We start from the raw sequence: 10,395 nt of genomic DNA, 5'->3' as shown, positions 1-10,395 counted from the left end.
TGCCCTCCTCTTTTTGACATTGAGGTTCTCTGATATTCATTCTCATTCCCTTTGGTAACCACATAGCATTTGATTGACATTGCACAAAGTCTACTCAACATGCAAATTCAGAAGCATATTGAAATCCATGATATGCTCTCTTTCCAAACAAATAAAATGATTACTACAGAAAACCTGATTTAAGCAACTAAAACATCTTACAATTTTACAGAGGTAGCTTTTCCCATCAACTATTCCATGATGCATAAGGTGTGTGTGTGTGTCTATAATTTATAAATACATCATATGTATATATAATATAAGTAATTATAAAATATATGTATGTACTTATATATATATGTATATGTGTGTGTATATATAGATAGATAGATAGATAGATAGATATAGATATAGATATAGATGTGGAATATGATACTTACATTTATTCTTACAAAAGTCAAGGTCACAGAAGAGGTAAAAATGAATCTAAGAACAAAGGTTTGCCCAGAAACTGAAAATATAAACTACAAACATAGATAAAATCATGTAAAAGCAACCCAGATAGAATCTAATTGCAAAGAGATTGGCACAACAAACGCAATCTGCTATAGCTGTTGTTTCTATGATTATATATTCTGTTACTTAGATACAGAGAAACATATAAGCTATAAAATAAAATAATATAGGTATAAAAATTGAAATTTGTGAAACACAATAATACTGTCAAGTTAGTTCAAAGAGGAAAGAACAACTGAACTTTACCATGCATGTCATGGTTTTTTTTTGTTTTCACGTTTTTATTTAAATTTCAATTAGTTAACATACAGTGTAATATTAGTTTTATATTTAGAATTTAGTGACTCATCACCTGCATATAACATCCAGTGCTCATCACAGAAAGTGCCCTCCTTAATACCCATTACCCATTTAACCCATCTTCCTGACCACCTCCCCTGTGGTAACTCTCAGTTTGTTCTCTATATTTAAAAGTCTGTTTTATAGTTTGCCTCTCATTTTACCCTCCATGTTCATCTATTTCATTTCTTAAATTCCACATATGCATTTCATCATTTTAATTACTTGACAAAAGCTTGTCTCTTAAAAACAAATTATTTAACATTTCCTCCTTATCAAAATTAAACCAAGTAACTCCAGGATAGACAAATCTACTCTTTAGTGTATTTTTAAATCATCATCCCTTTCCAAGATCATTTATGTACATTTACTTTTCCTTGTAAAATTTCTCTCTTATCTTAATGAATCAGAGCTTTCTGACAGGGCCAAAGAAAGTATATTTCAGTTATGAAATCTCTAAAACCCTTTAAAATTAAACACCATTGGCATCCAAAGAGTCAAACCTATGCAGCACTAGCATATTAATAAGAAAGTATTTTTAGCAAAATATGTCAAGGTGCCACACCCCTTAATAGGTCACTGCAGACTCTGATATGAGCAATTTTGTTGTTGCGAGACTACAAGAGGTGTTTCAGGATAATGTTGCTCAAATGAGATTCAGATCAAGCCTGTGGGGTGACATCATTTTATGTGAGTAGGTCACACTAATTTCTTAATGTTTAGTAATTTGTTTATGAATTTTGAACTCCAGAAAATCTGCAGTAATTGTACACTTTCTATACAGTTTAACATATAAAATCCACTCTGTTATCTATCCTACAATCTGAAGATTTAAAATGAATGCTAACTTAATCAGATTGAAAGTCTTGTAACAACTTGTCAATTCAGTAATATAAATGATTTAGTTGTTACCATTATATTTTATACAGAAAGAATTGGCTAATCTAAGTATCTTGAGGAGGAAGATTAATAATTGTAATACTAAGTGATGGCAAATGGGATCGTAAAAATATAGAAGGAAAATTTTCAGACAGATCCTAAATATTCTATGATTACTTTATGAGAAAAAATAGAGGGTATATTTGTGTTTTCTAATAGCATTGCAAAAGAGATGAGTTTGTGATTTAAAGACATCATAAGTTTAGCTCTATTCTAAGTAGCATTCTATGGAAACAGAAGAAAATAAAATAAATCATTAATGTTCTCAAGCCATAGTGAAGATGAAAAAGAAAATACTTTCCCAAAGTATTAAATTTTCATATTGTCACACTAGTAAATATCGAGTTTTCATTATTCTATTTAACCATTGTAGATACTTTACTTGCAAGATAAGTTAATTCTTCATTTTAAGTTTCCATTGCACTTTGTATCCATCATCAATATTTTTAGAAATTATCCTTTAGAATCTTATTTGTGTAGGTTTACAAACATTGCAATTAGTGGAAAATAGTCTTACTTGTGTAATATGAAAAGATATGTAGGATTTCAATTAAACAAATAATTATATATTATCACATTTTAGGAAAATGTAAATACCTTCCACTCATCTTATGTAATTGACATATTTAGTTGATTTTTCCATTAAATATTCTAAGCACTATGAGCACTCTAACTAGTCAATGGTATTATGTTGACTATTTTTATACATTTTATTCACCTAAAAAAAGTGCAGAGTTATCACATATCTTTTGAAAAGGAAATAGTTAATTATTTCATATTCATTAATGCACTTAGCCACAAGTAGAAATATCATAATAATAAAATGCATTTTTTAAATCTGGAAATGCATTTAAGTTGTAAATATTTTCTAAAACCATACACACTTATCTTGCATGATGTAAGCAAAAATTTAGCACAAATTACTATTATTATACTATATATATACTCACCTAATCAAAATAACCAATAATGAGCACATGTTATCAAAAATCCCATTAAATAGTTATTTAAGAATACAACTAGAGTAAAAGCAACGCAAATGTCTTTAGATGGAATGAGTAAATAAGTAAAATGTAGTATAATATAGTATATGCATACAAAGGAATATTATTCAGCCTTAAAATGGAAGAATATTCTGACACATATTACCGCATGGATGAACATTGAAGACAATTATGTTGCATGAAATAAGCCAATCACACACACACACACACACACACACACACACACACTACTGTATAACTCCACTTATATGAAGTACCTAGATTAGTCAAGTATACAGAGGCAGAAGATAGAATGGTGCTTGTCAGGTTCTGGGGGAAAAAGGAAAGGCATTTACTGTATAATGGATACAAGAATTTCAGTTTAAGAATATGAAAAGTTTTCAGGGGTTAATATTCGTAATGATTGTACAACAATGTGAACATATTTAATGCCGATGTACTGACAGTACACTCAAAAATAAGTAAGAGAGTAGCAAAAATTAAGAAACTTGTCCAACATCCTACAATTAATAAGTTACCCACTGATTTTTAAATAATTTTAAAGTTCTATCAATCTTCAGCAATAGGGAGATGGAAATAGTGAAAAATAAGAAGCCCACAAGCCAAAGAAATGAATAAGAAGGTTTGAGGTTCTTCAGGAAACTGATACTGAACTCCAAAATTAGAGATTTCCATTAGTTACTAAGGGTACAGACTGCATGTTAACGTTATGAGGATGTGCATATCACAGAATTTTGGCAAATGCAAAATACATTTGACAAGGAGGAAGTGTATTTTCATCGTGTCTGATTTTGAAATAACCAACTAAAACTCTCAAGTAGAATACTACCAGTACAGTAATGATGCTCAAGAACTGGAGTTAGGGATTGAGCAATTCTTTTGTATTGCCTTTCTCCATCTTGAAAGGACCTCAGGTAGGGAACATCTATGTAAAGTGGGGGCAAAGGGAATGTCCATGGGAGAGATGGACTCCTTCTGCTATATAACTTCATTGAATTATACCATATCTTTGAGAAAGAATGTGTATCCCCATGTCTGCAGCTATGGTTTTATTCAACAAGTTATAATAGATCAGAGATAAAAATGCCTTTAAAGATTTAGATTATTTTTGAACTGCAAAAGAAATTAACTAACCTCTGTGGCTAGATGAATAATTCAGAATTTTTATTTTCTCTACTTTACCCAATAAAGTTGTGTTTCTGTGACTTTGAGGGGGAATAATCTCATTATAAAAAGTGCTTTTTTAGTTAATGAAATTCTGCACTTAGTATTACAGTGTCACACTGAGGGAAATAGCCTGATTTCATTACCTTTTTCAGTGTATAACACAGAAAAGTTAAACTAAATGTACTAACAATTCCGAATTAAATCATATGCCTTCTGCAGACTCAGTATTTTGGCTCATAGACATGAAAATATAAGTTCCGTCTCTGACTCCTTTTTTTTTTTTTATTTTGGAAAAACAATACCTTTCTGAATTAAATGATATCAAGAAAGATGATCTGATTTTGACAGGTTTCAGTAAATATTGATGTTTTATATGTGTGACTCCTGTTGGAAGGGCTTGGCTTTTATACAGTTAAACACATAGATTTAACTCAGCTTCTAAGAATACTGACCACACATGATACAAGGCAAGGCACAATTATAAATTACAAATTATGTGAATAATGTTCACTTATGTTGGTGTCATGTGGTGCAACAGACATACTTACCATATTCCTGTAATTTATCAAAAGAATTATTAATTGTGCCCATTAATCAATAGTAAAGGTGGGGGTACTAATTTTGAAAACTCTGAAAGTGATAAAAAATGGAAAAAGTTGTAACTAATTTTATGTCCATATTAAACTATTTTGAAAATGGCAAGTGAAAGATTTTAAATAGGTTTTATAATTTTCAGTCATGTAATTATCAAGTAATATGTAATTGAAATAGAGCACTGCAAATGATCTCTGTCATCTACTTCTTCATTTCCAGCGTCATTCCTGTTTGAAATCATGAAAAACGGGAACACCACCTCATATTTCATTCTCCTAGGACTCTTTAACCACACAGAAGCCAAACTATTTCTTTTTGTGATAGTTGTGACAACTTCCTTCGCCTCCCTAGTGGGCAATGCCTTCATGATCTTCTTGATTCATCAAGATGCCCGACTCCACACACCCATGTACTTCCTACTGAGTCAACTCTCCCTCATGGACATGATGCTGGTTTCCACCATTGTGCCCAAAATGGTTACTGACTACTTGACTGGAGAGAAGTTCATCTCCCCTGCCGGCTGTGGGTTGCAGATTTTCTTTTTTATCACTTTGGGAGGGGGCGAGTGCTTCCTCTTAGCAGCCATGTCCTATGACCGGTATGTGGCTGTTTGCCACCCACTGCGATACCCCATCCTCATGAACTGGCAATTATGCCTGAGAATGACTCTGGGGTCTTGGGTCCTGGGGGCAGCTGATGGGCTCATGCAGGCTGCTGCTACCCTGAGTTTTCCATTTTGCGATGCACATGAGATCAATCATTTCTTCTGCGAGGCCCCTACTCTGGTGCGTTTAGCTTGTGCCGACACGTTTGTCTTTGAGTATGTGATGTACATATGCTGTGTGTTAATGCTCCTGGTCCCATTTTCTCTCATTCTGATTTCCTATAGTCTCATCCTTGCTGCAATTCTCCAGATGCGTTTTAGAGAAGCCCGCACAAAGGCTTTTACCACCTGCTCCTCACATCTTTCTGTGGTGGGACTCTTTTACGGAGCTGCAATTTTTACCTATATGCAACCTAAATCCTCCAGGTCAGCTCACCATGACAAAGTAGTTTCAGTGTTCTATACTATCTTCACCCCTATACTGAACCCCCTCATCTACAGTCTGAGGAACAGAGAAGTCAAGTTAGCCCTGAGAAAGTGTCTGGGTCAGTGTTCTGCCTTAAGCCATGACTAAGATTGTAAAAGTGGTTGTGTGGGATTTGCTAGAGAAAAAAATTGTGTGCATTATATCTTTGTTATTACTATTTTACTTTGAAATGCAGGCACAGATCTGTAGTTTTGATCTTTTACTAAGCTGTCATGAACACATCAAATTGTGGATTGTTAAAAATCTGTTAAACAAAAATCATTAAAATGTTTTTACATCACACCACCTAATAAGTATTTGCTCAAAGAATGAACTAAGTAGCCAAACGATTTTGAACATTTATTGTTAATTTCTTTTAAATTGTGGTTTAACTTACAAACACTAAAATGCCCACACCTGAAGCTTAGTATTCAACCAGTGTCACCAACTTGGACTTGTAACTTAACTCACTAGCAAAAGACAATTCTCATCAGACCAGAAGTGTTTTCATTTCCTTTTCCAGTAAAACCACTCAACCAATATACTACCACTGGTCACATTTGTATCTTTATGCTGCAGTTTGGCCTATTCTAGAATTTTTCTCCAATGAAAATACAAAATAGGTAGATTTCTATATATTTTGTCTTTTTCTCAATATGTTTTTAAAGATTCTGCCACAACTTTACATTAATCAGATGTTTCCTTTTTTGTTCCTGATTAATATTCCCATCTCTGAATCTAAATGTCTTTGTTTAGATACTACTATGATGATGAACATGTGGGCTATTTTCAGTCTGTAACTGTTATTACTAAAATAGCTTTAAAATCATTTTTGTAATCAAATGTTTTTACTTAATTTGATAGATGCATGACTAGTTTTTTAGTGAACAGTGTAACAGTAACAATGTTTGTTCAATGTTACATGCCCACCAGCAAGTCACAGGAGTACCACTTGCTCCTATTGGCAGCAATTGTGGGTAATGTCAACTTTGTTTTTCATTTTAGCTATTCTAACATGGATATACTTACTCATCTTGGTTTTATTTTTTATCTCCCTAATGATTTCTGGGGATGTTTTTATTAACTCATGGCAATGTACTTATCTTCCTTTCTGAACTACCAATTTTCATTTTCTGGAACAAAAAAAAAAAAAAAAAAACAAAACCCAACAAAAACAAACAAAAAAAACCCATCTAGATACTTCCAAAGGAAAAAAAAAAAAAAACGTGGTGGTTTTGTAGCAAGCAGTATATAATATTCACAGAATTATTTGGAATTTTTGAAATTAAATTATATTTGGGTTACTTGTTATTATGTTTTTCTGACAAATCTGCTTTTATTCCATTTTCAAAGGTTAATTATTTTCATTAAAGTGCTATGTATGTAATACATTTCTTCCTTAACGTCCATTGGGCTTGATTTATAAGTTTATTTGCTTATTTGTTTTAATTATGCATCATAACATAATATTTCAATTCTATTGGTGGTATCATGTCTTGAAAATCTGATACATTTTTTCTGTAGTAGGTAAATTTTGCCAAATGAAAAGCATAAAAAATAAGTTACAGAATTTAGGGTTCTAGGGTTTTTTCAGGGTATATTTCTTTACTTTTCCTGGTTAATGATTATATACCTACAATAATTTTCAGCCAATAAAATTGGAACCTTTGCAGAGGTTGTTGTTTTTGCATAGAAAACCATTATAAATATATACATATATTTTAACACATCTCTATATTTACGAATTCATATATAGGTACTCTCCAAAGACTTAACAATAAAATATGAAATGTACTTTAGGAATAGTTTAAAATAAGTTTAGAAATTAATTTTACATTTTTCTTATCTTTGCCATTTTAGCTTAATCTGAATTCTATTTTTCAGAACTCTTTTAATTTTATTTGGAAAATTTTTATATAAACTCTACTTAGTTAACATATAATGTAATATTGGTTTCAGATGTATAATTTAGTAATTCATCACTTATAACATCCAGTTCTCAACACAAGTTCCCTCCTTAATGCCCATTATCCATTTAGCCCATCCTCCATGCACCGCCCCTCAATTTTTTTCTATAGTTTCTTGGGGAAACCTGGGTGGCTCAGTTGGTTGAGTGACCGACTCGATTTCGTCTCTGGTTATGATTCTATTGTTGTGGAATGAAGCCCCACATCATGCTCTACACTGAACACGGAGTCTGTTTAAATTCTCTCTCTCACTGTCTACCTCTCTCCCACTTGCAATCTCTCTCTCTAAAAATAAAAAGATAAAAAAGAGTCTCTTATTCTTTTCTTCCCTTTCCTTTTCACCCCTTACCCTATGTGACCCTATGTCAATTTTGTTTCTTAAATTCAATGTATGATTGTATTTATATGGTATCAATAGCACTAACAAGCACTAACACGTTGCTTGTGTGGCATATAGCCTGAAGACATAAAACAGTATAGAAAGTACCTAAAGTTCTCTCATGATGTCCATTTTTCTGAAGTTTGTTTGGCAAGGATGAAGTACATTGTGTACTCTTCATTTCCTTCAAATCTCTTTTCATTTTCTGAATATGGACAAAAACCATTTTTTCCTGAACCCTTGGGGATGTAGTGGAAATTAAATAACTGACAATATTACATTCTTTAAGGCTATATTCTTATTATGAATTTTATTATTCTTTATGAAACCTAGCAAACCACATAATGGTACAAGCATTAGAATTCTACTGTTCTGTTACTTATTATCATTTAATTATTTGTAAACATTTGCTGGCCAATAAAATCTATGTTTCATCCATAGTTATCACTTTTCTGTGATAAATAAATAAAATGCTGTTTCATTTATTTGAATTTATTGTTTTTATTCAATTGGTCACATTGATAATGATTATTAAATAGGACCATATTTTACTCATTTATAATAAATATTCATTTACATTTCAAATGACTGATAGAATTTCAAACACTGCCCAGAAGATAATCTTCACCACTGTTATGTAGCAAATCGCCTGTATTTGATGATGACTTTTAGAAGGATCCAGTAGTGTGAAATATAGTCCTGGTCCATGTCACCATCACTGATCTATCACTGATGGTGACCTACCACTGTCACTATCACTAATGAGATGTAACAGTAACCACATGTTTGCTCATCGGCAAGTTAGGCCAAGTGTGAGAAGGGCAAAAATTGTCCTGGAGGAGAGTTAGTTCTTAGTACTAAGAGAGCATGTGTAAGCTTTTGTTTACATGTGAATACATGGCACAGAAGTTCCTAAAATAATGGGCAACCTTACGACAGGAGAAGGATATGTTATAGATCTCTCTGTTGCTTATTGTTGTTTAGCTATTTTAAATAGTGCTCAGTCCCACTTAATTTTGACCAGACATTTCCATTCCCACTATCATTACCACTGTCACTAATATTTGGTCCCAAGGATATCATCCCCTTTTGCTTTCTCTTTAGGCCTGGACAGCTGTGGAGTACACGTAGACTTTACCAAGCTCTGTGCCACAGGCCAGGTTCAGATATGGGTCCTGGATAAGAAAAGTGCAGCCATAAAGGACATTAGCATTCAGTTCCTCCTCTCATATGTGGTGATTGGTTCTGATTGCTCAGAGATGCTGTGAGGATTAAGATACCCATGTAGGGGACAGGGTGATGTGGGTGCAGGGTCACCTCATCCCCGCATTTGTTCAGACACAGACTTGCTCTCTCCGTTCTACCAGCCACAACCAGACATCTGATATTGCATTAAACATGTGTGACTTTCATCCTACTTTAATCCTTTTCCCATTTATTTCATTCCTTTCAAGCAGAATTAATGATTCTGCAAAAGCAGGATTTCTGCCCCTGAGTGGCCCCTTAAGGCCAGATCCATGGCTAGGGTTGGGTTTAGGTCCTGGGAGGGGGGAGGGTCTGAACCAATAGTCCAGCAGTGATCTCCTCAGTTGGCTGAGATGACAGTGTTTGATAGGGTGTGGCTGAGTCTTAGGATCTGTCTTTAAGAGCCAGATGACTCTGTGGGCTAGGCAGAGGTTTCAGCTCAGAATCCCTTTTTGTAGTCCCATCCCTCCCTGGAAATGTCATGGTGAACTTCGGGCTTTCTTACTGAGTGATTTTGTGCCACTCAAAGGCCCTAAGTCACTTCTCTCTTCAGACCTACTTGGTAGACCCCTTTAGAGCCAGAGGTATGGCTAGGATTAAGTTTCAGTTCCCAGCAGTTGCAAGGGGTGAACTGCAAGCAGTGCAGTGATCTCCCTGGTGGGTTAAGTTGAAGACACATGTGAGGGTGTGGGTAAGGCTTAGGATTTGGGTTCAGTGGTCTGCCAGTCATGTGGTACAGGCTTACACATTAGCCCTGGATTCCTTTCTATAGATCCATCCCCAACATGAAAGGGTCATGGTGATTTTCTCCCTTCCTCCCTGGTGAATTCGGTGTCAGTCATGGACCTCAAGTCCATTCATTCCTCAGACCTTGGACGTGGGCCCCATAAGGACAAAGCCAAGTGTAGGGTTAGTGTTAGGTCCAGGGAAGGGACAGGGTCTGAATCAACAGCAGGACAGTTATCCCCCTGAGTGCTGAGTTGAGGGTGAGTGTTACAGTACAGGTCAAGCTTAGTGTTTGGGTAAAGGGCTGATAGTTTGTGTGGGTCAGGTTTAGGCTTTGGTTCAGAATCCTTTCTGTAGACCCGTTCTTGCCTTTTAAATGTCATTGGGAACCTTTGGGCTTCTTGCTAAATAATTCTCAGCCAGGCATGGGCCCTGATTTTTATATTTGCTATGACATAGGAGGTGACCGC

At 34.4% G+C, this 10,395-nt stretch overlaps 1 protein-coding gene across 1 annotated transcript; it reads left to right on the top strand.

Annotated features, from left to right (window-relative positions):
• Positions 1-4,737: 4,737 nt before the first annotated feature.
• On the top strand, positions 4,738-5,716 carry LOC106974665 (olfactory receptor 2T8-like). Its single transcript, XM_015071941.3, has one exon. It carries the CDS (start codon positions 4,778-4,780, stop codon positions 5,714-5,716), a length of 939 nt encoding a protein of 312 aa, XP_014927427.2. The 5' UTR covers positions 4,738-4,777.
• The last annotated feature ends 4,679 nt before the right edge of the window (positions 5,717-10,395 follow it).

The sequence above is a fragment of the Acinonyx jubatus genome, chromosome A1 (genome assembly GCF_027475565.1).
Source record: "Acinonyx jubatus isolate Ajub_Pintada_27869175 chromosome A1, VMU_Ajub_asm_v1.0, whole genome shotgun sequence".
Lineage (NCBI taxonomy): Eukaryota > Metazoa > Chordata > Mammalia > Carnivora > Felidae > Acinonyx > Acinonyx jubatus.
Note: the sequence above shows the minus strand (reverse complement) of the source record. Positions and strands in the feature narration are given on the sequence as shown.

Excerpts from the sequence above, each read along its gene's own strand:
- LOC106974665 (XM_015071941.3), top strand. The coding sequence starts at position 4,778 with ATGAAAAACGGGAACACCACCTCATATTTCATTCTCCTAGGACTCTTT.